Here is a 27,664-nt window from a genome sequence, read left to right as displayed (position 1 = left end):
TAAGTGATAGCAGAGGATTTATTAAAAAAAAAAACAACAACAACAACAAAAGTGAGCGTGGTGCTATTCCAGGAGCAATTGCAGCATTGATTGCACACATGAACGCATCACCGGGGCTACTTCACGAACATGTCTGCGCACAGAAACATGGCAGGTTCGCGTCGTGTGCGTTGGGGAGGGGATTAAAAAAAGAAAAAGAAGCCCCCCCAACAAGAACAGAACACCGGACGCAAATGGGGCACAAGGCGTCACAAAGGAGCGAGCCGCCGACATGCAGCCCGCAGCCCGCAAAAACCGCGCCGCGGTCGACGTTTTCCCCCGAGCCGATGAAGCCGAGCGGGCCGTCGAGTTCTTACCAAAGGCTCGGTGCGGTCGTCCTTGGATGCTGGAGGCCGCGGATGGTGCAAACTGGTTCCTGTGATGAAGAAAGGCGCGAGCGACGGCGCGGCGCGGCGCGGGTGCGTGATGGAGCCGCTCTGGCCCCGCCCCTCCGAGTGGCCGCATCGAGCCAAGTTGGACCAGAACGGCCCCCGGACTGCACGTGTGCGCAGAATTGCAACGAGCAAGCCGGCAAGATCCCATCCAACTGAGTTTTTTTTTTTTTTTTTTTGCCACAAATTTACATCCCGCGGCAATGTTGGCCGACTCGATAAAATCAAACGACATAGAGGGGGGGGGGGGCGCATTTTCAAAATAGAATAGAGCCAAGAAGATTTGATTTATTTATTCATTTATTTTTGCATGGGGTGGGGGGGGGGAAATGAATGACGCGTTTTGTGTGGTACTTTTGATGGCGCTGAAGTAGAAAAGCTCAAATAAAGCGACGCCTTTCATCAGGCTCATTTGTGGATTCCGTCCAAGTCGAAAAAGTGTTTTGGTTGGTTTTTCGCCTGCTGACGTCAACACCTGCTCCTGAAAAGACAGAACTGGGCTTCCTTTTTTCCCCCAGAAAAAAAAATAAAATCAAATAAAATAAAGCCTCCAGCTGTGGTTTTGCGTGCGCGGCAATCGGGTCGCTGCGCACAAAATCAATTTGTTTCATTGGCGCTCTTCTCACGAAGGACGACCGCAACCCAGTAAGATCCCACTTACGTAATCTCAACACAGTCATCAGAAAAAGAAGAAGAAAAAAAATCCCTCAAGCTCATTTTAGTCGCGTAGGGATATTCGTCGATGCTTTGTGGCCACGAAAAAGAGGGGACGCTCGCTGCTCAGTGACGTCACTACACATTCCGACAGCACGACTCCGCTCCGAGCTGTCGTTTCCGTTGCCCCCGGTCGTGACATCCAGCCGGAAGTGGAGGTCGGGAGACGGGAAGGCACGGGGGACTCCGTTTCCCAGAATCCCTCGCGAACGCCGACTTGACAAGCAGCCAATCGGCGCCATGACAGGCCGGCACATGACGTCGCCCGACTCAACTAAGTTCCTGGCGGCGGACGGGTCGACGTTTCCCCGCGGGAGAATCGCGCTTTGCGGGTAAGTTGACGCGTTCGGGTGCCACGCGGGCAGCCCACGTCGTCCCGGGGGTCGTTCGGAGGACTTTCCCCGACGTTTTGGCCGAGCGCGTGCCTGAAGGGCCGAGCGTTTTGCTGGAAACGAGGTGTCGCGGGCGCCTGGGCCTGGGCTATTTCCTGGTGGAAGTTCTCAGCGGTGCCTGGCGGAATATCAGCAAGTTGGAAAAGTTGACTGCGGGCCCGGCACTCCAACGCTTCGGAGAAGCTCGTCGTCGAGCCGTCTTTAGCCCGCCGGCTCTCGCCCCGCCGCGGCCCTCCCGCGGCTTTGCGGGCACGTCGGGTCGCTATTGTTGCCACGAAGTGGACCGTGTGGGTGCGTCTGTCGCGGGACAAAAGCTCGGCGTCAGAACGAGCCTCTGCTACTCTTGCTACTCGTCTCAGTGCTCCAAGAGTGCACTTAGGACACATGAGCCGTAGCACCGCTTCTGCACTTTGCATAATTTATGTTGGCCGTTTGGTGGCACTTTTTAATTAGCATGATGTCCAAAAACACACACACACACTCACTCAAAGATCATAATGTGCATGGATGTAAAGTAGAAGAAGAAGAAGAAGCGGTCACACGCAAGAATCCCTACAGAAGATCTCTTCTGTCACTGATTCCCATAAAAAAATGTGCCTCGACATCTCCGAATGCTTTGTGTGTCCTTCAGCCTGCGGAAAAGGGAGTGATGGCTTCACCGGTCTCCGTGTACAACTCCAATGTCTTGGACGCGCACATCTCCAGCGTGAGTCAAACCCTTTGACTTCCTGTCAAAGCGGAGAAAGAAATGCATCGTCTGCGTGTTTGTCCCCGTAGACCTCCAGAGAGTCTCTGAAGATGGAGCTGTTGGCCGACGTCGGCCTGCTGCCCGGGGAGGAGAGAATTATAGGTGAGCGAGGACGGGCGCGCTCGCGCGTGATGGGCTTTTTTTTTTTTTTTTTTTTTGGGAACATACATCATCTCTCTTCTGTGAACAGACAAGGACATCATCTACATCTGCCCGTTCAGCGGCGCCGTCAAAGGCAAAGTGCTGATCACCAACTACAGACTCCACTTCAAGAGCTCCGATGCGGTGAGCTCACATTGGCGCTCGCCGTATTTGTCGAGTCAGAAGAGAGGAACGAGCGAGCGCTTCTCAAAAGATGACGCGTAGCTACGGATAGAAGAAAGTCGGGTCAGCGCTCGCCGATTGAGGAACGTGGGGAGAAACCTCCAGCGACAGAAAGGACATCAAGTCAGAAAACGGGGGCACGACGGCGGTCCCGTCGGCAAGAGCGACGCTCGCCGACGACTGCGATGATCGCGGTCCGCTCGCGACACGTGAGACCTCGTTTGAAAGTGGGTTCTCAATTGTTGCCAGGACACGCATTTTTATTGAAGTGGAGGGCAAAAAGATTGAAACAGCTGCTGATTGTGGCAATAGCTTGTTTGGGAATAAATAGAGAAAAGATCTCACGCCGCACGCTTTTTTCTTCATTAATTTTTAGCCCTTAACGAGATGCAGGCCGGCGCAAAACCCCAAAAACAATAGTACTCCGTGTTTCATGCAAACAACAACAAAAAAAGAATCGAAAGTTGTATTTTGAATTGTTGGACAGCACGACAGCACATTCAATTTGCAATTGGTAAAAAGGCTCTGCTGGTTTGAAACCCCCCTCCCTCCCTCCCTCCCTCCCTCCTTCTCCTCCCCCACCTCCAGGATGTGGCCGTGACACTGGACGTTCCTCTCGGCACCATCAGTCGTGTGGAGAAGATGGGCGGGGCGTCGAGTCGGGGAGAAAACTCGTACGGCCTGGACATCACCTGCAAGGTCGGTCTCGTCGTCGGGTCGTCCTGCCTTTTTGAGCGTCGGAATTATTCTGCTGAATGGATCGTCCTCTTCCTCCTCTCAGGACATGAGAAACTTGAGGTTCGCCCTGAAGCAGGAAGGCCACAGCCGACGAGACATCTTCGAGCTGCTCTTCAAATACGCCTTCCCCGTCTCGCACGGCCTGGTAAGGGAGCGGTTCCGACGTGTCCTCTGTGAAACGCTCGAAAGGCGATGCGAGGCGGGTCGATCGGAAACCCGTCGTGCTCGGGAGTGCGCTGGAAGTCGTCCTACTGACCCGGGTAGGATTCGTGAGTCCAAAGTGTCCGAAGGCGGCGCTCGCATCGTCAAAACCTTTACGACGACGACGGCTCAGGCCAGGCCAGGCCAGGCCAGGCCAGGTTTTTTTGTCACCAATCAAGTTGGAGCAAAGGCTCACTTTTTAAGAATTCTTTTTTTACATGTAGAAATGTGTCCTTTTTGATTTCTGATTGAAAATTCATTTGAATCTTAGGACATTTGTCAAACTTTTTAAAATTGGGGGGAAAAAAAAAAAGAAAATTTTAGCTGAAAAGGATGACTCGAAATTTGCCGTAATTACTTGCACAAGTGCACACTTGATTTTGGTTTTATTTTAAATGTACCCCAAATTTACAAAGTGTGAAAGTTTTACGTACATTATAAACAACCAATTTTTTTTCTTTTTTTTTTTTTTGGGGGGGGGTGGGTTTCATAAAATCAGTATCACAAATACTCTTTCCTGTGTCATCGAAGCACCCATCTGAGATTATTATTTTATGATGGAATATTTTTTCACGCACTCGCCGGACACAAAGTGGAGCTTCCCCAAATCGGGACACGGCGGGTGACGGAAACGCTCTCGGTTGTTTTGTGGCGTCTGTCCAGCCGCTGTTCGCGTACGTGACTCAGGAGAAGTACGAGGAGAACGGATGGAGCGTCTACAGGCCCGTGGAAGAGCTCAGACGGCAGGTACGCCGGGGGGGGGTCAGAAAGGAAGTCCGGTGCGTGACGGCGTGTGCGTTTCAGGGCTTGCCCAACAACAAGTGGCGCATCACTTTCATCAACGAGAACTACGAGCTGTGCGACACGTACCCCGCCGTGCTGGCCGTGCCCTTCAAATGTAAAGAGGAGGACCTGAGGAGAGTGGCTTCCTTCCGGTCCCGCGGCCGCATACCCGTGAGTTGGCGCGGGTGCCGGTGCCGGCGCCGCGCGCGCGCCCGCGCCCTCTGCCAAGCGTTTGACGCCGTCGCGTCCCAGGTCCTGTCCTGGATCCACCGGGAGAACCGGGCGGCCATCGTGCGCTGCAGCCAGCCGCTGGTGGGCATGTCCGGGAAACGGAACAAGGACGACGAGCGCTACCTGGACCTGATCAGGGACGCCAACGACACGGCCAAGCTGACCATTTACGACGCTCGCCCCAACGTCAACGCCGTGGCCAACAAGGTCGGTCTCGCCGAACGCCCGGGCTCTCCCCCGGCCTTACAGCCCCGCCCCCTCCGGCAGGCCACGGGAGGCGGCTACGAGGGAGACGAGTACCACAACGCCGAGCTGGTCTTCCTGGACATCCATAACATCCACGTCATGCGGGAGTCCCTGAAGAAGCTCAAAGACATTGTTTACCCCAATGTGGAGGAATCCCACTGGCTGTCCAGTCTGGAGTCCACGCACTGGCTAGAACACATCAAGGTCAGCGGCCGATTGTTGCAAAGTCGAGCGTCGGGACGGCCGGTCGCTCCCTTGACTTGCGAGATGAATCCCCTTTAAAATCTCGGCACTGGGCCGCTTTGATAGAACAAAATCCTTTTCTTTCGCCCGTCAACTCGGTTTGAAATGCACGCGTGAGCCCGTTCAATAGCGGACGGGCGGCCACAGCCGCGCTCGGCTCGTCCTCTCCGCGGCTGTTGTGGACGAGGCACTTTCATGTCTTTGAGGGTTAAGCTGCGCGTTCTTCACGCTCGAGATCTCCCCCGAGTGTAGCCAATGACGGGTCGCATTGTGGAACACAGTCCACGGCGGGAAAGACGAGTTGACTTGCGCGCGTGCGTGCACAGCTTGTGTTGTCAGGGGCCATCCAAGTGGCGGACAAAGTGTCCAGCGGCAACTCGGTGGTGGTCCACTGCAGCGACGGCTGGGACAGGACGGCCCAGCTGACGTCTCTGGCCATGCTCATGCTGGACAGCCACTACCGCACGCTCAAAGGACTGCAGGTCGGTCAGCGGGCGTCCGCGTCCTGCCCGGCCCGACCCCGCCGATGAAACTTGCGCGCCCTTTGTCCCTGCAGGTGCTCATCGAGAAGGAGTGGATCAGCTTCGGACACAAGTTTGCCTCTGTAAGGAAAGCTCCACGCGTCGATCCCGATTGTTGCGGCGGCTGTTTACCGGGCTGTGTGTGTGCGTGCGTGCGTGCGTGCGTGCGTGTGCGTGCGGGCCCGCGCGCAGAGATTAGGCCACGGTGACAAGAATCACGCCGATCAAGACCGATCGCCCATCTTTGTCCAGTTCATGGATTGCGTCTGGCAGATGAGCAAGCAGGTACGAGCCGCCCGACGCGCCGAGTTCTGAGAACCGCGTGCGTTTTCCTCCTTCCGCATCCCCAAAGCGCGCAGCATTCGTTGCCCGTGAGCGCGTACCCTGCGGTTGGCTGGCAACGGCTTGAGCCGGGATGGGCTCGGGTCCTCCGGCGACCCCCGCGGCTCAGATAGCGGATTTTGTCCGCAGTTCCCCACCGCCTTCGAGTTCAACGAGCGGCTCCTGCTGACCGTCCTGGACCATTTGTACAGCTGCCGCTTCGGGACCTTCCTCTACAACTGCGAGAGCGCCCGAGAGCAAAACGTGAGGCGAGTCGCGCGCGCGCGCGCGCGGGTCGAACCGTCGACCGGAGCTGACCTCCTTTCGTCGGCAGGCCCTGCGACGGAAGACCGTGTCCCTGTGGTCTTTGGTCAACAGTAAGACGGAGGTTTATCTGAACCCTTTCTACACGCCGGAGTCGGGCAGGGTCCTTTACCCGGTGGCCAGCATGCGCCACCTGGAGCTCTGGGTCACTTACTACATACGCTGGAACCCGCGCATCCGTCAGCAGGTAAGGAGGCGCCCCGACGTCGGCCAGAAGTGCCGGCGTCACCTTTTCACGCGTGCCCGTTGGTCTTCTCTGGTGCAACAGCAGAGTCCCGTGGAGCAGCGTTACCTGGAGCTGTTGGCGCTCCGAGACGAGTACATCAAGAAGCTGGAGGAGCTGCAGCTGTCCGACGCCCCGCGTCTGGCCGACGACGGCCGCGGCGCCGACCCGTCGTCCCCGCCCCCCGCGTCGTCCCCCGCGCGCCAGCAGCACTACGCGCATCTGCACACGCCCTTCTGAGACGCGTCTGAACACTCACAAGACTTTTAGTCGTTTCGTGTCCGGCGGGTGATTATGCAAAGTGGCACCGTGCAGCCTTGGCGGCGCACGTGCACACGTGAGCCTTAACGACATTTGCTGGCTTTTAATTGAAGGGCTTGTCCACACAAGGGACGGGACGGGACGGGACGCTAACGTGTTGACTGAAGACACACAATTTCAAGTTAGGATGAGCACAAAGAGAAAGGCAAAAATGGAGTCACCTGATTTCGGACCCACTTGCCCCCCGGGTCCGTCGGCCACGCCGCCCGTACCACCGTGTCCCCGATTGCGCGGCTACCGTCAAAGCGACGCTTGATTCCGACTCGGCTCGAAGTTGGGGGTGTCCTTTGATGCAATAACTGCCAAAAGCAAATCCGCTTCCCCAATTTGTGAGCCGATTGCGTGCCTTGATTTACCCGCGCTTTGCTTTCCGCTCCGCTCCGCTAGACAGGGTACGGCTCTTGGGCCGCTTGTCGGGGCCCGTCCGCTGCGGCGTCCCGCAAGGCCGAAGCGCTTCAAAGTGTACTTGTCTCTTCTCTTCTCGTCAACTTGCTTTTTCTCGGAGAGAGTTGTCCTCCTCCCGGGAGGCGACGCTGCCAGCGTGCGTCCTGAAGAACCGCAAGCAAAACAGGCCGAGGTGCTGAAGAGTTTAGTTTTTTTTTTTTTTTTTTTTTTCCCGAGCAAAGCACTTGTGGATGCAAATCCAATTTTCTTTGCTTCTTTGCTACTTTGCCACCAGCACCAAGATCAGGATGCGATTACCTCAGTCCAAAGCTATTTTCCGCTCTGAAGCCCTGTCCAGGTATTTGTACAATACGATCATTTGATTGTCAAATATGACTTTAAACCCCCCCCACCCCACCCCCCATCCCCCCACCGGGAAATGTTCATCTCCTCCTATACTTGTCTTTGATGTCGTTTGGTTCCTTTACTGCTTGCTCTATTTTTCACCAAAAGGGAAGAAGAATACATGAGCTCCATCTATCCTCTCCATCGCTGCTTGATTCTGTAAATATTATTGATTAAATTAATTTAAGATTGACGCCCGTTTGTGTCACTTGAGCGCCGCGTTGACGGCCGGTCGGAAGAAAGCCGCACCAGCGAAAGTCGCGGCGTGCAGCTTTTTTGTTTTCTGGTGCGCTCGGACCGAAGCCGGCCCCGCAACCCCAAACTGGCACCGGAGAAGGCGAAGCAAGCGTCGGTCGGGATGGCGGACGCGTTCGGAGCTCTCCCGCGCTCAGCTGCCCAAATGGACACACCCGACATCCAACAGGTGATTTGACTTCCTTCTACGTGAAAGCCAGGTCGGTTTATTTGTCAATCAAAGCTAATTAAGGCAGAAGAAAAAGCTGCTTAATTTCCAAATGTGCTCATCAATCATGAAACTTCATTTCGGACGCTTTGACCTTTGACCTCTGGCGATACTTGCCCGTAAGATTCAGAAAATGCCTCTCCATCTTCCATCGTCCCCTGAAGTGACGTCGCCGCTTGTGCCTACCCAAGCAAAATCCACTTCCGGTGAAGCGTATTGCCGCTCAGGAGGTGCCGTGAACTCTGCCGGCCGGCCCTCAGGGTGGACCGGACCGCTGTACCTAATGTATTGGCCTTCCTTCTGCCGCGTCTCGCTCTCTCTCTCTCTCTCTCTCTCTCTCTCTCTCTCGCTCTCTCTCTCTCTCTCTCGCTCTCTGCAGTTGTGCAAAATGTTGGGAAGGAGCACAAAGCTCATTTTGTGTCTGCTTTTGCTTTTCAGTCCTCCAAAGATCTGCGACTGCTGCGGATCCAACTCGAACGGAGGGCGGAGGAGCTCCGCGGGGAGGTCGGCGCCGTGGTCTGATGCGCGTTCGCTTGGAAAGTGTCTGCGTCTCGCCGCACGTACCCTGGGTGACAATCCGGAGTTTACGGGGCGTCTCGGTTTTCCACCTGTGAACTTGTCATGCGCTTTGCGCACGGAAGAATAGAAGCTCCCGGGCTTAGTCGCGGTCCTGCCAAGTGTTTTATTTAGCCGATGCAACTTGGTGGCGTAGAAGTGAAAAGGGCTTTACACACAAACATTCAGCTGTCAGCAAATCAGGATTATTACCGTGAGCATGGCGTACAGTTATTGTCTAAGTTTTCGTCGACAAAAGAGCGCCGCAAAAGTGACGTGACAAAGTGTTCAGCTTGCTGCGGAGAGATCCAAGTACACACGTCGCCGGTGCCATATTAGTCCAGCGTATAGTTAATGAAGACGACTACGGAGAATAAAGACCCCCAACCCCCCCTCCCCCAAAAATCTAAACTAAAAATACTTGTACAGATGAAGCAATAAATTAATGAATAAGTGAAAATGTCACATTATACAGGAAGCTCGGAAACTCTCTAGTCAGTGCACAGGAACAGGAACGTTTGGGCTGAAGCAATTCGACAAACTCCCTCCGAAATATTCCACGATAAAGAAACCTGAAACGTGGCGCCGTCGTCCGTCCGAAGGCCCGTCGTCACGTCGACGCGTTTGTGCCGCGCCGTCACACAACGTTGTCGGCCCGATCCAGGAGCGTCTCTCCGACTGGACAATGAAAGCAAAGCGGCGACAACGCAAATCAATGAAAGCCAGACCGGACGCGCCAAAGTCCGACTCGTATTAAACCCTTCGTTGAGATGTCGCTCGTCGGTACGGCGCTAATATTAGTTGTTCCGTGCAGAATGGCAACAACTAGATAGCCATTTTGGAAAATTGGACCAACACTTGCGGCGACGAGAAGGACACATAACGTTCCTGACCTTGCGGTTCTGTTGCCAGCGCGGCATCCGGATTGTCAGCCTTCACCATCTCCGCGTTCAGACTCTCTGAGACAAAGACGAGAGCCGTGAGCGCCGGGTCGGCAAAGGCCGTGCGTGCGGGCGACCGGAAAGCTTACGCTGGATGCCGAAGCACAGCTTCTTCTTCTGGTACGAGATGTAGCTGCTGACGGCGCCCACCAGCGCCACGCCCACTGCGCTGACGATGCCCGCGATGGTGCCGACCTCGGCGGTGGTCTCTGCATAAATGCGCGAGCGTACGCACGGTCACGCTGCAACGGGCCCAGTCAAATTGAAAGTTCGAGTCCTACCGCCGTTGTCGTCGCGTTGGTTGACGTGATCGCGATCGCCGTTCGCTCGCCCGCCTGAAAAATGGCCACCGTGAAGGACGACTGCGCCCGTTTGCCGGGTTGGGGGAAGGGAAGGGGAGGGGAGGGGAGGGGAAGGGGGGCAGTGTTGTCACCTTTGCCTTTGTCGGGTCTGTAGCCGTCGTCTCTGCTGATGTCAATCAGGTCGCTGTCAGAAAACCCTCCTGCACGAGCACACGCCGCAGTGGGTCAGAGGTCAAAAGGTGTGTGTCGGCGCTCGGGAATAAAAAGGTTGCAATGCGGACAAAACAGGAGGAGGAACGGCCGCACCCGACGAGGAGGACGAGGAGAGAGCCACGGCGGCGTTGAGCTCCACGCTCGCTGACCCACCTCCGCGTCTGCGCCCCTCGCCGCGGTCGATGTCGTTGTCGGGGTTCAGGGCGTCGGCCAGGTCGAATTCGTCGGCGGCTGGCGGGGTTCACGGCGGGAAAGGTCGCAAAGCCAAAAGAAAGGAGGGGAGGAAAAAAAACAAACAACGGGAGACGGAGGCCGCATGCTGGCTGCGATGACGTCATCTTACCTGGTTTTCCTTTGCCCTTGTTTGGCGCTTTGGTGCCTGCCGGCGCGACAGAGGACGCCCGTTAATTACGACTCGGCGACGACAACGCTGATGCGGATTACCTGGCAGCGGCGCCGGCGTAGCTGCGAGCGACGGACACAACGTGAGTTGACAAGCGTGGCCGTTTTCAAAGTGTCACTGCTGAATGTTGCGTTCGAGCGCTTCACTTACTTGGAGCGTCGGCGGGGTTCAGCGCGTCGGCCAGGTCCAGGCCCTGAGGCCGCACTGCGACGACAACACAATCACTTTAGCGTTCGCGCCGGCGGAAAAGTGCTGACCAAAGGACAATAGCAAAGCGTTTTTGCCTTCCGTCCCTCCCTCCCTCCCTCCCTCCATCAATCCAACCTGCCTGCACCATCGTTTTTCTCTTTCTTTTTATAAGCCATTGGGCTCTGGCACTCCTGCGAACCTTGTGAGGATAAGCCGCTCGGAAAATTGACTTTTTGCAGCACGCACTCGTTATTCTCACGAGGTGTCATTCGCTGCCTTCGTGGAAGCTAAAAAGGCACCAACGCCACTGGAAAAAAAAAGAAAAAAAAACAAAACTCGATTTTCCATCTTTGCACCTGATGAACGTCTTCGAATTAAAAACAAAAGAGAAGAAAATGCGCTCGCTGTGGGCCGGACCGGACCGGGGCGGACCAAATCGGGCCGTTAATTCTCTCGCGGGACAGCGGTGCGGCACAGAGCAACACGCATGCGGGGGGGGGGGGCAATCGGCACCGATTCTTCTGCTTGTCGTTTACGTCGCAGTTTACCTTGCACGATGAGCGTCATCATCATCATCATCGTCATCATCGTCGTCGTCATCGTCAGCCGCCGGGGCGTCGAACCTACGCTTGAAGGCGTCATGACCGAATCGAACCGTCCGCGAAGCGCAGAATATGTCAAACTGGAGCTTGGAGGGGCGCTTCCGCTGTCTCCTTTCGAACCTTTCGAAATAAAATCCCGAGTGGGTGACGTCATAGCCGAAAACTCCCGAAGCCTTGTTCTGAATGCCCATCGACGGGAAGAAATTCTCCAAGGATGGGAACCCAAAGCCTCGGCTCACGTCCAATAAGAAATGTTGCCATTGGCAGCGGCGTACACAGTAAAGTCCAGTCACACGGGAAGCATCCAGAGCAATTTTAGACCCGAAGAAAAACCTGGGACCACTTTTGTTTGTCACAGAAGCTCGCACATGAATCATAAGCGTCCATGTTGATGTCACGCGTTGTCATCTGGAGGATTTGCCAGTCCGCGCTCGGTGCTCAAAGCGTCAGCACGCTTGAAAAATCGGAGACACCGTTTTTGGGGAAAGGTCATCTAATGGCGGCCCGGCTGGCCGCTTCGCGCGTCTCCGTCGCGCAAAACCGCGAGGTTGCGGGTTCAAACCTGCCCAGGCCTGTGCGGTGTTTGTGTGTTCTCCCCCCCCCCCCCGTACCCCGCGTTCCCGCCACACACCCCGAAAAACACGCACGCCGGGTTCATCGAAGACTCCAAATTGTTGGTCGGTGGGCCGGCGAGCACTTCGGCGCCTGCGACCCGAGTGAAGAGGAGCCTGCGGCCGCCCGCCGCGAAGGCCTTTCACCGACTTGTGCTTCTCTTCTTGCAGAGTATTCACAAGTCCAGCCCCGAGCTCGGCGTCGTGCCGTCGGCGTTGATCCCGAGGCCGAGCGAGGGGAAGGTTTGTCGGTGCGGACGGAGAAGAAGAGCCGCACGCCCCGGCCGGCATCGGGGCTTCTCCAACTTCGCCGCCGAGACCCCCCCAGAACTACTTGGCTCACAACGGAGCACGGTAGGACTTTGTGCTCGTCCCCCCCAAAATGCGGCACTTTTGTGAGGATAGGCGGCTTGGAAAATGGATGGGACAACTCAACTGGGCTCAGGTTGTAATTTGTTTTACATGCCGCTGGAGGGAGCCAGTGTAGCACTCGTGGAGCGAGGAGCAGCTTGCTTGTCATTTTTCTGGGGGGGTCGCAAAGCTGCCATTTGACCAGGGGTGTGTACACTTTTACGGCATCGATGTGGTGACTCTTCACTTCCGTTTCTTTCTTGTCTTTGCGACATCCCGAGTGCCAGTGACTCTCCGCGGGCACCCTCTAGTGGTATGTAGGGGAAAGGTCACTGCCCGCATTTTTCGTTGCCATCTGCAATGAATTGTCACCTTGTTGAAGGGTGTAATTCTTCAAGCAAATTTCTATATGTGCTACATTTTGAGTAGAAACCTTAAGTTCACTTTTTGTACCGAAGCGACCCGGAGTCAGGTGACCCCCACGCCGAAATCATTTTCGACCAATCGGCATCACGTGCACAAGATGACGGCGCGATTCAATCCGTCGAGTTTGCCGCCGCAGCCCTCGCGACTGTCGACGGCGCGCAAGCGTGCGTGCTGGTTCGACTTTGCAGCGGCGCCGAACTGGCCCGCAGAGACTCGCCACGGTGACCGTTGGATCGTAAGAATGCGTTTATTGGTGCATCAGGAGCTTTGCTTTAATGGCTAAGCAGGGAACACGGACGCATTTCAACTCCTTAAGCGGACCCTTTGTGGAGTCCGAATGAAGGTGAAGAAAACGAGCGGTCATCTCTTCACGGCGGCGGCGGCGGCTGCTGCTCCAACATCACCTCGCAGGTCCGTCCCAGTTCTCCCAGTTTGACTTTGGCGTACTCGGCTCTGTTGAGCGCCATCTGGCAGTCCTTCCTGGACGAGTAGGTGGAGCCCTCGTGAGGTTGGCCAGTGGCAACCTGTGTTTGGTTGGGGGGAAATTCCATTGAGAGTCTTCACGCGTGAAAATGCGGCGTGCTTGCGTTACCTGCGTCAGGTAGCGGATTTGGCCGCTCAGTTCGCTCTCCACGCGGTTGACGGAGCCCTGGAACTGCACCAGCTGTCTGTCCAGCAGGCTGGCGTTGTGTTTATCTTTGGAAAGTTCCATCAGGATGTTGCCTGCGGAGCAAATCCCCACGCCAGACATTCCCATTTTGGCTCAGCAAGTGGAAAACCCGATTCGATGGCGACAATCTCTGCTATGACGCGTGTCCCACTTCCATCATTTCTTTGAACTGAAACGAAAGACGCTTTTGTTCGGGAACCACGCGTGCTAGAGAAGCGACTACTTCTCATCCCAATCCATCGTGATGGACAGGATTCCAATTCCGCCATCTTGTGTGTCACAGCGGTTTTGTTTTTGTTTTTCTCTCCATCGTTCATTTATCCGATTGGTCTAAGGGTGGTAGTGACGTCATTAGAAACCTATCCATTGCGTTTATTGAAAATCTGAGCTCCAAATTAACGCTTTGTATGTGTCGTGTCCCTTGGATATTTGTCACCACGTTGATTCAATCATCCCCATTTTTGTTGAACCGGGCCAGCCGTTCGGGAGCTCACCGGCACACTGCAGAACCATCGCGATCTCCTTCTCCACGTCCTCCAGAGCTCGCAGGCGCTCGTTCGCCATCGGCAGTTGCTGCGAACCCCTCAATTTGGACACCGAAGTCGCCGCAAAGCAGGCAAAAACTGCCGTTGAGCAAGGGGCAGGCAAGAAGCCATACTGCGCATGCGTACTTTGACCGCCATCTTACTGTTTTTCTACGGGTCTCCCGCTCAGACAAAAACGAGACCAACTGTGTACAACTCTATATCCATCCACGGATGTTTTTTGTCCCGCTTATCCTCACAAGGGTCGCGGGAACCAATCCCAGTCAGGCATGTGTACAACGACACCAATCGTAACTCATATAGTCAATGTATCACGTAAACAACACGACGACTTTGTCTGGGTAGCTGGAGCCAATCGAGTGCCACGGACAACACAAATATTTTCACGATTGCACGGTGTGAGACGACTGCAATAAAATTGGATTTGTTATAAAAGTGAGTTTTTTTTTTTTACGATCATTAGACTTGATCTCGAAGGCGACGCTGGCCAGCGACATAAGCAGACGGGCTTGCGCGCTCAATGACGTTTTCGCGCAGTCGCATATCACTGACGTCACTTGCCTTGGCGGACATGCGGGCAGGCGGCAAGATGTCGGCGTCGTCTTGGCTGCACGGGCCGCCTGCTGGCCGTTTGACTGAGGGCTTATTGTCGGTTATGAAGGAGCAGCGTCCCGAGTATTTGCCCAACCTGCTGGACAACTACCGGGAGCACGGCGTGCTCCGAACACAGGTTCGTCGGACCCACCGGAAGCCGACCGAGCGTCCGTGACGTGTGCTAGCCGCTTGCTAACCTGCTCGCTTTTGTTACTCGGGTGGCAAAAGTTGGCAAAAATGCTGTGCCGAAAGGCTTAGAAGAGGACTGCAAAAAAGTACGAGGATTCATTGAAGTGAAAAAGTGTAGACTGAAAAGTGCTCAAGTACGGAAGTAAAAATGGATTCATTCATAGGACAAGAAAAAAAAAAACCAGCTGGTAGACCCTTTCGTGTTTTTTTTTTTTTTTATGTAATTGTGACTGATTTATTAGGAAGATTAAAAAAAAAACTCGTATAATTTTTGTCTGAAAGTTATGAATCAGTAAAATTGCACCGATTTTCAAGTCAGTTGGGCTGAGGATATTTCACGTTGAATCAGAACTTCAAACTTGCTTCATCTTTATCCTGATTTCAAATGATCGGAAAGCTTGCTGAACTCCAAACGGCTTATCCTGATGTTGGACGCGATTGTTTTATTATTCATTTGCGAAGTGTCTTGAGGTTCGCGATGCGTGCACTGGATTGAGAGGGGGATTTCAAAGTTGTGGATCGAACACGATTAGTCCCGCGGTTGCGGCGTTCAACGTCCGTGATCTGTAACAAAGTGGATGTTGCGACAGGGCGACGGCGCCTTGGGCGGGCTCCTTGGCTTTAGCAATGCCAAACTGGCCTCCAGCAAAACCAAGTAAGTCCTTTCTCCAGTTCTCGTCACATCTTGTCGTCAGTGCTGCTTGGACCTGAAAGCCGTACGCGTGTGTCCGTGCACGCCGGCTCCAGGTTCGAGGGGCTGTGTCTGCTGTCCGTGCTGGTCCAGGACAGTTCTTGCGAGCTGTTCCAGCAGCATTGCCTCTCGTGGCTGCGCTCCCTGCAGCAAGTCATCCAGGTGAGGCGCCGCCGCGCACGCCGGGCCCGTCTCCCGGCGGCTTTCCTCAAAACTTCGTCTCCAGTCCCAGGCTCCCGTTCAGACCGTGCGGCTGGCCGTGACCATCTTGAAAGACCTGCTGCAGTATTCGTCTCAGCTGGCCGAGCTGGCGCGGGAGGTGGGCCTCAACTGCGTCCTGGGCATCCTCACCTCACTGCTGGGCCTGAAGACGGAGGTGAGTCAACGTGCGAGGGAAGCCAGTCGACCCCCGTCCGCGTCCTCTCGGCAACGGCAAAACTGTGCACGTCCAGAGTCCCGTGCCGTCTTTTTGGGTTGAAAACGGGCGGGATGCCCTTTTCCGAGCTATCCTCGTCCGACTCCTGATTGTGGTCCTCTTGTGATGTCAGTGCGAGCTGGCGGCCATGGAGGGCATGACGGCGTGTATGACCTACTACCCCCGAGCGTGCGGATCCCTGCGGGTAACGCGCGCGACCTCGCGTGTTCCGTTGCCTTTTCGAGCATTGCTCAGTGCCCCCCCATGAGTTGTGATTTGTTCCAGGACAAGCTGGGCGCCTATTTCCTCTCCAAAATGGACAGCTCCAACAAGAAGAGCCAAGAGGTTTGGCCTCCTCGCGTCAGGCCGCCATTCTCGGCTCACGACGCGCGTCACCTCGCGTATTTGCTATTTGCCGCTCTCCCGTCAGATGGCTTGTCGGTGTTACGGGCGCCTCCCCTGCCTGGGCGGCCTCACCGACCGAGCGTCGGGGGCCGGCCGGGCCGACCGCTGGACCGATCAGGTTCACTGCCTGCTGGCGTCGGCCAACGGCGCGCTCGCTCACCTCTACCGGGGCTCGGAATCGGGTACGCGCCCCCTCGGCTCGCCCGTGGCGCCTTCGCAGGCGTTGAAATGTTTTGCCGTGTGCCGCCGCAGACAGAACGGCGCAATACGACGGTCCCGGGGCCGAGCTGGGCTTTCCTCCTCTGGACCCATCGGACGCCCTGCTGCCGCTGCAGCTCCAGCACAGATACGTCGCGATGTGCCACGCTCTGAAACACACCCTCAGGTAGGCACGGCAGGCACGCCCGTTTTCAGTCGGAGTTCAGAACCTCATCTATGGCGGCGACTTGACGGAAGGGGACCTTGAAACACAATCCCGATTGCAAGCTGTGAACTGCTGCGCCTTTAGGGTGGACCCGGGATCGGCCGTGCGTCTGCCCGTCAGGCCCGTTCTCAACCTGGTGTGTCGAGCGCTCGCCATCGGGCCCAAGAGCATCGTGAGCATCCGCGCGCCCCGCGCCCTCGCCCTCGCTTCCGTTACGCCCGTGCCATTTGCTTCTTCTTTCAGAATTTAATGGGCGACGGCAGCGTGAGGCTGCTCCTCCTGCCCGCCGTTCACACCGGCGCCCTGGAGGTCTTGTCTGCGCTCATAACAGTGTAAGTGGACGGCGGCTGGTGAAAAGCGCAGAGATCTTGACCTTTGACCCGTCCTCTCCGCTGTGGACGGCGGCTGGGGAAAAGCGCAGAGATCTTGACCTTTGACCCGTCCTCTCCGCTGCAGCGTGCGGAGCGGCATGGCGCAGTACGCCGCGGTGCTGCAGAGGCTTTTGGCCCAAACCCTCAGCGCCTGGACGCCTCCGCCTGAAGCCGACCCGGGGCAGCAGAGAGCCTTCAGGTACGTCATACGACGACCGCAGACGCGCCGAATGCTCGTTTGCGGAGTTGATCTCGTCACCGTTTGCTTCCACGCTAAATTGATGAAAATGGGGGGAGAGACCCCCCACATCTCAAGCAATGTATTGATACTGCCAGACTGAGCCTTGCCTACAATTGCGTCCATTTTGGGTCAACTTCAAGTGGCAAAGCGTGTCCGAGATGGAACACTTTGCTTCTATTGTGTTCATTCAACTTTGGCCCCTTCTAAAAATAGTTGACCGGCGACGGGACGACGTGATCCCCCAGGAATGTTGCACGAGAGATGACTTGCAAAAACGGACAGCGGTCAAGTGGAGCACATTTCATTGTTGATCATTTTTGTGCAAAATCACGAGTGTGTGTGTGTGTGTGTGTGTGTGTTAATCTCTAGGCAAAAAGTAGTTCTCGGGTTCCAAAAGTGGTGCTCACTTTGGCGTCATTGGGCCTCCTGCAACAAACGTTTTGTTTTCCTGCTCATCACTTTTTGTCCTCGGCATAAAGAGATGAGCAAAGTTTGATTATTTGCAGCAAATTATCTCCCCCCCCCTTCCCACCCCACCTCCGGCAGCTGGGTGCGCGTATCCGTGTATAGAAGCCTTGAAGCGTGGGTGCAGGTGGCCGGCGCCTCCGCCGGCATCCTCCAGGGGAGCTCCAGCCACACCGAGGTCCTTTTCGCCCACCTCCTGGGGGACATTACACCCGGGGCCGAGTCTGTCAAGGTCGCACGCTTTTACGCACGTCGCCTGAGGCCCGGCCGCGTCCTCTTACTTGACCGACCCCCACCCCCCCCCCCCACCCTCCCGCAGTTGCGAGCGGGCTTGGCGGCCGACGTGGTTCCCGGAGGCAAACCGGGCCCCCGCAGGACCAAACCGCTGGTCATGGCAGATGCGGTGGGGCCGTCCCTCCAGAGGAAAGGCGACCCTCTGGCCAACCAGGACACCTGCCTTTCAGCTCTCAGGGGTGAGTCCGTCGGACTCGCTCGCGTCTTTGTTCGGAGACGGCAAAACCCTTTTCTTCCTTTTCCACCAAGCGCTACGACAAATCGTACTGACCAGCGGGAGCCTCCTGAAAGACGATCTGCACAAGGTAAGTACGATGAAAAAAGACGGTCTCTCGGTTGGTGTTTTGAAGGCCAGACGGGCGACTTTGACGGCGTGTAATTTGTGCCTCAGCGTCTCCATGAAGTTCTGCTGCCGCTGTGCGTGCGCCTGCAGCAGCAGCAGTCCAGCTGCAACGCCGCCTCCGAGGCTGCAGCGGGCGTCAGCGGGCAGTATGGCGGCGCCCTCGCGCGGCGGGAACTCTACAGGTGACCTTTGCGGTCTGGAACACGTACCCCCGTCCCGTTTTTCCCCGTTTGTGAATTGGGTCTCGGCTGTCTGCTGTACAAATCGCTCGTTTCAAAATCTGCACGGGGATGAATGATGAATGATGAAGAGCGCATCGTCGACCGGGCTCGCACGTGTCTACGGTCGTGCTTATTTTTCAGGTTGTTGCTGGCTCTGGTCCTGGTCCCGTCCCCCTCGTGGCCTCCGCCTCTCACGTGCGCCGTGTCTATCCTCAGCAAAGGACGCACGGACCGCAACCTCAAGGTGGATGTCCGTGATGATGATGATGATGATGGTGGGGTGGAAACGTGAGTGAGCGGACCCGTGTCTCCCCTTTCAGGTGTCCTCGTTCTGCACCGAGGCTCTGACCGTCTGCAACTCCCTCGTCCACCCGCGCGCTCCCTCCGTCGCCGTCCCCTTGCCGCCTCTCACCCTGAAAGCGACACCCTCCGCTTCGGTCCTGCCGTCCTCCCAGGGCCCGACCCCGGGCCTCCCGTTGCCCACCCTCCTCGGAGGCCCCGGCTCTTCTGGCGCCTTCGCCCCCCGCCGCTCGCTGGGTCTGCCGGGCTCCCTGGAGAACCACCCGTCTTTGGTTCCGGGCCTGGCCTCGGGCGACGCGATCTTGTCCCCGCACGCGCACCGGCAGCCGGAGCAGGCCGGCCTGGGCCCCCCGGAGGGCCAGAGACCCGTTTTTGTGCGCTACGACAAAGAGGAAGCCGAGGACGTGGAGATCTCGCTGGCCAGCGACTCGGACGACAGCGTGGTCATCGTTCCTCCGGGGACGCTCGTCACGGATACGCGCAAGCCCGTCGAGCCTCCCGCCGCCGTCCCCCAGAACCAGACCGCCGAGCCGGCGGCTTTGCCTCCCGTCGCGACGGACGGGGTCTCCCTCGCCGTCGACCCGGCCAACTCGTCCTCTCCCCCTCTGCCCGGCGCTCCCGTCGACGCCTCCGCGGACGAAACGCCGGCCGTCAGACCTCAGCTCCAGCAGATGCTGATGCAGCCCTCGGCCCCCGCGGCCCTGGGGCCGCCCCTCGACGCGCATCAGCTGCAGAACCAGCTGGGCCCCCCGCCGGGAAGGCTTCCCGCCGCCAACAGCAACAACGAAGACTCGGCCGTCATCAACATCAACAGCACGGACGACGACGAGGAGGAGGAGGAGGAGGAGGAGGAGGAGGAAGAGGAATATGAAGAGATGGAGGACGACGAAGAGCTGGACGAGGAGGACGAGGAGGAAGTCAGCGATTTTCCCGAGGGAGAGTTTTACGAAGGCGAAGACTTTGACGACTTTGACGAAGATGGGGAGGATCTGGAGGAGGAAGAGGAGGACGAGGAGGAAGAGGGGGACGAAGACGGTGCCATGCCCCCGTTGGAGGGAGCGGGGGACAAGGCCGGCGTGGCCGACGGCGAGGAAGAGAAGGCGCTCCGAGCGGAAGGAGCGCCCGCCGGCCGCGGCGCGGGGGGAGTCCAGGAGGTCCGGCTCGGCGGGCTCGACGTCGCGGGCGAGCGCGCCAAGGTGCGCGAGGTGGAGAGCATCGGCGTCCTGGAAGGGGCCGCGGAGCAGGACGAGGAGGACGGCGAGAAGATGCACGACCCCACCATGCCTCAGATCCTGTGTGTGACCGGCGGAGCGCCGGAGGAGAGGGAGGAGTCCGAGGGGGAGGGGCCGCAGGAGGCCGCCGCGCCGGCCGGTGCCGAGCTTCAACCCCAACAGCGGGTACGTGCCGGCGACGTCCCGTTCGGGAACGATCGATTCTGTTTGTCAATGCGTTGGTGCCGTTACTATTGGAAGACTTTTGAAGCCGAGGAACTGAGGCAAGAGAAATGTGCGATGCGCTGAAATCAATCGTTGGCCTCGCTTCGCCGGCAGGAAGCGACGGCCCCCGCACAGGAAGTGGGCACGGGCGACGACCGGCCGCCCGTCCTTCAAAAAGAATTCCCGGCGGACCCTCCCGAGGTCGCCGACCCGCCGCCCGCGGATTCCGCCGCCTCGTCGGGCCCCTCCGAGCGCCCCCGGGAGGAAGAAAAAGACGAAGGGGCGCAGACGGACGGAGGAGCCGCGGAAGAGAGCCAAGGCGACGGGGGCAAAGGAGTCAAGCGGAAGAGAGACGACGCGCACGAGGACCCGGAAGCGGGACCCGCCGCTGACGGGAAAAAGGTAAGCGTGCCACTCGTTCCGTTTCGAGTCCATTTCAGTTGGACCTGAGTTGTAGAACACAGATGACCGTTTACACTTTAGAATCGTCCTCTGTAAGCATTGAAAGAAATGCAAAATTTGCCAACTGTGAGCCCATTTTGTCGTCCCCCCACCCCCACCCCCACCCAGACGCACCATGACCCCATCGCCTCCATGTTGGCCGATTTTGTCGCCTGCCCCCCCGACGACGACGAGGTCACGGCGTCGGGATCGAACCCCTAAGCGGAAGGAGGCTTGCTACGATTCTGTTTGTCGTGCTAAGTTGATTTGATTTGGGCTGCTTTGGAAAAAGGAAAGCGTGAGTCGGCGTCTAACCAAACCAAACCAGTTTTAGTACTCGCACTTGGCTGGAATTCTTCCGCTTCTCTGAGTGTATTTTTTTTTTTTTTTTTTTTTTAACTTTTCTGTTCTTTGTGTCGTATCTTCACTTGTCATGTGTTTTGATATATAAAAAACAGAAGAGTAAAAGCATTGAAAACAACGCGCTTGTTCATATTTCCACGTGGCATGACGGGAAAATACGTAAATGACTGATTAATGTAGTTCAAAGGTGAAAGAGGTCCCTCCGAAACCGTCCCAAGATGGCGCCCGCATTTGCGTGCGCACTGTGCTGCTGCATTTCCGGTTCCAGAGGGCAGTCCAAAAGCGACAACATTTTCTCCGCTTGGTTCACAAACTGCCGACAGCAAGGTAAGACGCGTCATGTCAGCAACTTGAAGGGATGTTTGCTCCGCTTTTGGAGCCAGTTTCAAATGTTTGTCGCCGGTTGCACTTTAGATTTGACTTCATGCGGTCCGGGCAATCCTCGTGCGGTGGTTTTGCGTTGACGTTGCGAAAGTAACAAACTTGGAACTCTGCTCTGCATTGATGACTTGTAAGACGGCGACCTTAGCTTTCTAATAATAATAATAATAATAAAAAGCCAAACTGTCGAAAGTGCACTCGACCCTGCGCGAACGCGAGACGCGGTGTTGGCAAAGTTCCACGCGAATTAGTTCAAGGTCCGGGACCAGGTCACCGTTCCAAGAATGAACTCGTTCAGAATTTCAAAATGTTGAAGCAAGTCCAACGTTGTTTGTTGATTTGGACGGACGGGCAGTCCCCACTAATGTTTCCATTTCTTTTGATTTTGATTCCGCCACCTGACGTTTCTTGAAAAATGTCTTGCTTTCATGACCCCCCCCCCCCCCAACCAAACCAAACCTGGACTTTTGTCCTTAAAGTCACGGTATGACAGGAACACCGGTGCAAATGAAAACTTTTAGATCCCTCGTAGCACCGGCTGACTATATCGACACAATATTTGCCCTGTTGTCGTTCTGTCGTACACAACCGAATAAATTCCATCTGACGACAGTGCTTGAAGTCAGCCGTCATTGTGATTCCAATCGAAATGTTGCGAGAAATCACTTGTGACAATGAAGCACGATATGACCAAAGAACCAAGAACAAGTTGACAGCCGCGGCGATTGCAAAATGCCAAAACCTGCTGGTCTTTGAAGTCCCGGCCAAAACCTGGCCTTCTTGAATCACAAAAACCTGTTTGAAAACTGTTAACTGAAGCCAGAGTCGGCGCTTTCTCAGTTCTGTCGCAGTCGAGTTCGAGACTGCACAAAAATGGGAGCTCGTTCAGGTCCAAAACGGAAACGGGAGACGGTAAGTCCCTGGGACGAGTGCAATTATTTCAAATGAGAAAGACGGCTGGAATATTTGCAAGTTTGTGCGGCGTGGCACAAGGTAACATCGCTGAAAAAAGTCCAGCAGAAATTTTTGGAACGCGGGAAAAAGTCGATGCTAACTCGTGGCGTTTGTGACCGCGTATTTTGGAGATCGGAAGGGAAAGGCGGTCCGAAACGTTTGAAGGCGATGGAGCAGCACGTGTCTGACCTCCCGAGCGGGCCGCTGGACGTCTACAGGCGAAAAGCTTCTTTCCCGTGGAAGGAGATGCGTCTCTTTCTGGAAGGAGAAGAGGGCGCGGCCTTCAAGGTGGAGCCGGGAGCCGACGCCGCTCTCGCTCTCGCTCTCGCTCTCGCTCTCGCTCTTTGCGTTTCCCAGCTTCCTTTCCCTGCCGCAGCAACGTGTCTTTGCGGCGATGGAGAACGACCCGCTCTTCTCCAGGACGGCGGGCGAAGACGTCCCTGTGGAACGCATGCGGGAGCTCACCTTCCTCAGGTGCCGACCGGGGCTGTCCGTTTTGCGCACGCCGACGTGGACTCAGACATTTGGGCCGCAAACGCGCAGGGTGAAGCAGCTGTTCCGCTACGACTTCCTGACCCCCGACGAGGCCCTGGCCGACCCGTGGAAGACGGTGGTCCTCAACGACTGCTTGGGAATGTTCGACTGGTCCTTGGCCGCCAAGTTCTTCCTCAACAAAGGCGTAAGTACTTCTGGGAGGAAAAAGTTTGATGCGGTCAACCCCCTCAGCCGTTGCTTGGGGGCGGGGGGACCTTTTCACATCCACCGTTTGGCGGGTGAATTTGTTCAACTTCTCTTGTGTCCCTGACGGGGAAAAAAAACCCGAAAACTCCCGCGTAAAGCGCATAAGAGAACCGGATGGCACACACGCCGGCAAGCAAGGAGCGATTTTGATCGAGAGGTGCCCAAAGAGGGCTGCACCGCTTGAGCCGCTTGAACAGAAAAAAATACTCGCTTGAAAATCTGCCAAATGGCGAGAGACCGTGCAGTTGTTTGGGTTTTTCGTATCCTTTCCTGTTGTGTTCCATTGTGGAATTCTTGTGGCCCAGATGTTCGGAGCGACGGTCGCCAGCGGCGGCTCAGCGCGACACAGCAAGTACGTGCACGGCGTGGAAGACATGACGGTAAGCGGCGCCCGGCGTCACGTCCCCTCCGACGAAGTCAGCCGGGTCGTGACGTTGCGCCTTTTCCCGCCCTCGGGAGACGTTTGGGTGCTTCGCGCTGACCGAACTGAGCCACGGCAGCAACACCAGAGCCATGAGGACCACCGCGACCTACCAGCCCTCCACGCAGGTGCCCAGACCGTCGCGCGGAGCTCCGGGTGGCCACAGTCGGGAAGCCGGTTGAGACCGACGGACTTTTCCGTTGGTGCTCGAGATTCGAAAGCCACGGCGGACGTCTGCACGGAGTGTCCCCCCTGTAGTCTGGGTCCGCCGTTCCGAGCCGGAAGCACCTCGCTCCCTGACAACGACTCTCTCTGGCGGCTTGCAGGAGTTTGTCATCAACTCTCCGGATTTTGAGGCGGCCAAGTTCTGGGTGGGCAACCTGGGGAAGACGGCCACCCACGCGCTGGTCTTGGCGCAGCTCTACACGCCGGACGGGGCCTGCCACGGCCTGCACACCTTCGTGGTCCCGGTACGCTCGCTTTCTTCCACTTTGAGCCGCCGCGGCCAACTGGGCGCAAATGTGACAACGGGCCGGCCTCGAGCGCAGGTGAGAGATCCCAAGACGCTGAGGGCTCTGCCCGGCGTGCTGGTCGGCGATATGGGCAAGAAGCTGGGCCAGAACGGGCTGGATAACGGGTGGGTCTGCCCGGCTTTGTCGCCGCTTTAGCGCTGCAGGGTGCCCCGAAACAAAGTTCATCAAGTAGTCGTTTGCGGAGTGTGCGCAGGTTTGCTTTGTTCAACAACGTGAGGATCCCGCGGGAGAATCTCCTCAACAAGACGGGCGACGTGACCCCCGACGGTAAATACGTCAGCCCTTTCCAGGTAAGCGCGCTCCTCCCGTCTCGGAACGAACGCCGAGGCCAAAGCTTTTGCCGTTGCCAAGGACCCCGACAAGCGTTTCGGGGCGTCCCTGGGCGCCCTGTCCGGAGGCCGGGTGTCCATTGCGAGGATGGCCCTGGTCAACCTCAAGTTGGCCCTGACTGTGGCGGTCCGATTCTCCGCCGCCAGGAGGCAGTTCGGGCCCAAGGGCGGCGAGGAGCTTCCTGTGATCGAGTACCAGTTGCAGGTGGGGAAAAATGCGCCGCTCTGGCGGTCTTCCCGTTCGGGGTCCCCGCAGCAAAGTCAAGTCTCTCTTTCTTGCTTTGTGTCGGCTTGACGCTGAGCCAGGACTGCCCCTCGGTGGCCAAGGTTGCAGCATTTCCCCACGATGGACGCTCTGATTTCATTTCAAGTGTTGAGCCCGCCAGTGTGGTCGGGGAGTAAATTCAACTTGTATCTCAAGGCGCATCTGTCAGAAGATGTAGTTGAGTCAAATGAGAAGTGCTCACTGGTTGGGGACCTGATCCAAGGTTGAGGTCGATGAAGACCGCCGTTTTTCTTCTCTCTTTGCAGCAATGGCGTCTGATTCCGTACCTGGCGGCGGCGTACGCTCTGGAGCGTTTCTCCAAATCCCTCTTCGACAACTTTGTGGAGCTTCGCGTGGGCCAGATGACGGGCCAGCGCGGCGACAGACAGGTGAGGAGGAACCGCGCGCAATGCGCGGGTCCGACCGCGAGGCAAATCTTTCACGACCGCACGAAATCAAATCTTGTCACCCGGAAGCAGCGCGCCCCGTTCTTTTCCCACGGTTTTACCCGATCTCCAATCCACTCCATTACCGTGGCGACGAGAGCGCGAGCGGCTCACGCCGCCTACTGCGACGTAAGAAGAAAGGCTCGTGTTGCAGGCGGAGCTGGGCAGGGAGCTCCACGCGCTGGCCTGTTCGGCCAAGCCCTCGGCCTCGTGGACGGCTCAGCGGGGAATCCAGGAGTGCCGCGAGGCCTGCGGCGGCCACGGGTACCTGGCCAGTGAGTCTTTGCGGCCTCGGGCGCGCACGCCTGTCCCCTGCGCGTCCTCACGCTGCGCTCCGCAGTGAGCCGCCTGGGGAGTCTGCGCGACGACAACGACCCCAACTGCACCTACGAGGGGGACAACAACGTCTTACTGCAGCAGACCAGCAACTACCTCCTGACCTGGATGGACGCCGTACGACAAGGTTAGTCCTCAGCCTCTCGGCCTTTCGACGTCGGATTTCACTGTGGAAAAATCCGCCTGTTCTCGCAGTGGCGGGGTCACAGGAGCAACAGGGCGCAACTCGAGCAAGGTTTCGTGACCTTCTCCCGGATGCTGACTTTCTATGGGATTGAATTTCTCGGAATTGTCTTGAGGAGACGTCGTAGCTTAGGACTAGTTTGTCTCCGTACGGGTCCCGCGACAGGCCGGCGGGAAGCGTCGTCGCCGGGCCGATGGTGAAAAGCGCACCGCCGCGGTTGAGGGCGCGCTCACGTTTGTGCGCTTTCAGACGGAGCCCGCGTCCGATCTCCTCTCGGCACGGTGGACTTCCTGGACGAGTTCTCCAGGATCCGAGATGGCCGCTTCACGGCGTGCGCCGTCGACGACTGCCTGGACTCGACAGGTACGGGTACTTTTTCTTCCTTTTGCGTGAGGTGAGGCTCGCGGGATCCAAACCGGGTTTTCTCCGTCAGTGGCGTTGGCGGCCTACGACTGGCTGGTGTGCTTCCTCCTGGAGGAGAGTCACAAGAGGCTGGAGCGGCACCGGACTTTGGGCCAAGACGACTTCGAGGCACGGAACAATAGCCAGGCACGTGACGAGATTCTTTATTCTCCCGTCAGGAGGCAAAATCCTGCGTTTCAACCTTCGGTTTCTCCTTCTGTCTTGAGAAACGGGCTTTGCAATTTGCCCTCGCTCAGTAGTTATGAGCCCAATTTGTTGCATTTTCCGCGCCTGTCCAGGTGTACTACTGCCGGGACCTGGCCTCGGCCTACGTCGAACGCTGCTGCCTCCAGAGGTTCCACGAGTGGGTCCGGCACGAGGACACGCCGAGGCGGCTGCGGGACGTCCTCGGGAAGCTTTGCGCGCTTTACGGACTTTGGAGCCTCAGCGGCCACATGGCGGCGCTGTACCAAGGTAGGCTGAGCTGCACAAATTCTCGAGAAAGATCGACCTTTTGCATTTGCTCCCCTTTTTCGTGAGCTGGACTCCAAAACCGAACACGCTGCGGAGCTTTCTCGCCTCTTGCGATTGGCCCGTTTTAGTCACATGCCGTGATGACGCCCGGCGACTCATTTGTGCGCAGGCGCTTTCCTGAGCGGAAGAGAGCCGGCCCGCTTGATCCAGTCGGCCATTCTCACTCTCTGCGAGCAGGTCCTGACTGCCGCCGCCGCCATAACGGAGACCGTGATAACCTTCCTCATGATTCCAGTTCAAGTGAAACGTGAAAGACGGGCCGGCGGAACAGTCAAGTAAGGTGAATTTGTTTGCAGCTGAAGGACGAAGCGGTGGCGCTGGTGGATGCCGTGGCCCCCCCGGACTTCATCCTCAACTCCCCGATCGGCAACGCCGACGGCCAGGCAAGTCCCGGGGACCCCGCGCGGGACTCGAGTCCAAGTCAACGCAACACCAAAAGAAAAATCATTGTTAGCCCAATTTGATCACTCCACGTCGTAAGGGGGGCGGGGTTGGGGGTTGGGGGGTGGGGGGCATCAAGATAATGGTTGCTTGTCCTGGGGGGGGGGGGGATTAAACCTCCACTCAAAAACAGCTTTGCTAACGTCACCCAAAAATGCAAAATTAGCCTTTTTTTTTTTTTTTTTTTTTTTTTTGGGCTACAAGACGTCAAACAATTGTTCATTCAAAGATGTCGGATCAAGCGCAGGTTTTTGAAATCAACTCTGCTGAGGCTGAAAAGGTCGCCAGCCCGTTTTGACGGTCAGCGATAGAAAGTAGGCATAAAAAGGAAAGAGGTCGTGTGTGTGTGTCTCCCCCCCCCAAAAAAAAAAAAAAAACAAAGTCCCCATCTGCTGGGGTTGGCGGAACCTATTGAGGCGACCGACGCCAACGGTGTGTCCGTGTGGCCGCAGTTGTACAAGAACCTCTGGTCGGCGGTGACGCAGGGCCACGGAGCGCTGGAGCGGCCGTCCTGGTGGAAAGAGTTCTGCTCCGACAAGCCCGCCGTGGGATCTCTGCGGCCCAAACTCTAGACGCGTCTTTGGATTTGGAAAGGCCACCGAGAGTTGTTCTGCGCGTTCCTTCCTCCTCAATCACGACAAAGAGGTTTTTTTAGGCAAGCAGACTTGGCGCACTGCCACTTT

At 56.9% G+C, this 27,664-nt stretch overlaps 5 protein-coding genes across 11 annotated transcripts; 3 read left to right on the top strand and 2 right to left on the bottom strand.

Annotated features, from left to right (window-relative positions):
• Positions 1–1,272: 1,272 nt before the first annotated feature.
• Positions 1,273–7,743, top strand: mtm1 (myotubularin 1). Of its 3 annotated transcripts, XR_009793406.1 has the most exons (17): positions 1,277–1,477; positions 2,169–2,243; positions 2,315–2,387; positions 2,476–2,570; positions 3,198–3,308; positions 3,391–3,492; positions 4,212–4,295; positions 4,353–4,502; positions 4,584–4,769; positions 4,830–5,012; positions 5,378–5,533; positions 5,608–5,655; positions 5,765–5,857; positions 6,044–6,157; positions 6,228–6,404; positions 6,486–7,338; positions 7,441–7,743. XR_009793406.1 is itself a non-coding variant. In XM_061808911.1 (16 exons), exons 2-16 carry the CDS (start codon positions 2,187–2,189, stop codon positions 6,678–6,680), a joined length of 1,821 nt encoding a protein of 606 aa, XP_061664895.1. In that variant the 5' UTR covers positions 1,273–1,477; positions 2,169–2,186; the 3' UTR covers positions 6,681–7,743. The 3 variants fall into 3 exon arrangements, 2 of the variants coding, with proteins under 2 accessions (XP_061664895.1, XP_061664894.1); XM_061808911.1 differs by having other exon boundaries at positions 1,273–1,477; positions 6,489–7,743; XM_061808910.1 differs by having other exon boundaries at positions 6,486–7,743.
• A 932-nt stretch (positions 7,744–8,675) lies between these two features.
• On the bottom strand, positions 8,676–11,258 carry cd99l2 (CD99 molecule-like 2). Its single transcript, XM_061809249.1, has 10 exons — positions 11,165–11,258; positions 10,578–10,631; positions 10,469–10,489; positions 10,368–10,403; positions 10,178–10,255; positions 9,943–10,011; positions 9,791–9,844; positions 9,599–9,718; positions 9,462–9,527; positions 8,676–9,246 (listed from the first exon to the last, which is right to left on the bottom strand). Exons 1-10 carry the CDS (start codon positions 11,256–11,258, stop codon positions 9,206–9,208), a joined length of 633 nt encoding a protein of 210 aa, XP_061665233.1. The 3' UTR covers positions 8,676–9,205.
• A 1,576-nt stretch (positions 11,259–12,834) lies between these two features.
• med11 (mediator complex subunit 11) lies at positions 12,835–14,183 on the bottom strand. Its single transcript, XM_061808924.1, has 3 exons — positions 13,771–14,183; positions 13,199–13,329; positions 12,835–13,130 (listed from the first exon to the last, which is right to left on the bottom strand). Exons 1-3 carry the CDS (start codon positions 13,838–13,840, stop codon positions 12,975–12,977), a joined length of 357 nt encoding a protein of 118 aa, XP_061664908.1. The 5' UTR covers positions 13,841–14,183; the 3' UTR covers positions 12,835–12,974.
• Positions 14,184–14,332: 149 nt separating this feature from the next.
• pelp1 (proline, glutamate and leucine rich protein 1) lies at positions 14,333–21,047 on the top strand. The gene is made up of 19 exons (XM_061808900.1): positions 14,333–14,551; positions 15,195–15,259; positions 15,352–15,457; positions 15,522–15,671; positions 15,844–15,915; positions 15,996–16,055; positions 16,141–16,297; positions 16,368–16,500; positions 16,624–16,711; positions 16,783–16,871; positions 16,996–17,109; positions 17,698–17,848; positions 17,936–18,089; positions 18,160–18,215; positions 18,302–18,435; positions 18,616–18,718; positions 18,795–20,171; positions 20,325–20,612; positions 20,781–21,047. Exons 1-19 carry the CDS (start codon positions 14,342–14,344, stop codon positions 20,871–20,873), a joined length of 3,600 nt encoding a protein of 1,199 aa, XP_061664884.1. The 5' UTR covers positions 14,333–14,341; the 3' UTR covers positions 20,874–21,047.
• A 151-nt stretch (positions 21,048–21,198) lies between these two features.
• Positions 21,199–27,609, top strand: acox3 (acyl-CoA oxidase 3, pristanoyl). Of its 5 annotated transcripts, none has more exons than XM_061808905.1 (18): positions 21,199–21,341; positions 22,481–22,637; positions 22,726–22,823; positions 22,893–23,028; positions 23,396–23,470; positions 23,550–23,639; positions 23,838–24,148; positions 24,238–24,334; positions 24,396–24,578; positions 24,905–25,027; positions 25,239–25,359; positions 25,425–25,547; positions 25,854–25,967; positions 26,038–26,153; positions 26,306–26,480; positions 26,650–26,717; positions 26,837–26,923; positions 27,434–27,609. In XM_061808905.1, the coding sequence occupies exons 2-18, from the start codon at positions 22,518–22,520 to the stop codon at positions 27,551–27,553; spliced, it is 2,157 nt and encodes a 718-aa protein (XP_061664889.1). In that variant the 5' UTR covers positions 21,199–21,341; positions 22,481–22,517; the 3' UTR covers positions 27,554–27,609. The 5 variants fall into 5 exon arrangements, with proteins under 5 accessions (XP_061664889.1, XP_061664890.1, XP_061664891.1 ...); XM_061808906.1 differs by lacking the exon at positions 21,199–21,341 and adding an exon at positions 21,348–22,388; XM_061808907.1 differs by lacking the exon at positions 21,199–21,341 and having other exon boundaries at positions 21,348–22,637; positions 23,838–23,981; positions 24,060–24,148.
• The last annotated feature ends 55 nt before the right edge of the window (positions 27,610–27,664 follow it).

The sequence above is a fragment of the Syngnathoides biaculeatus genome, chromosome 21 (genome assembly GCF_019802595.1).
Source record: "Syngnathoides biaculeatus isolate LvHL_M chromosome 21, ASM1980259v1, whole genome shotgun sequence".
Taxonomy (NCBI): Eukaryota; Metazoa; Chordata; class Actinopteri; order Syngnathiformes; family Syngnathidae; genus Syngnathoides; species Syngnathoides biaculeatus.
This window is presented reverse-complemented; position numbering and strand designations above follow the sequence as displayed.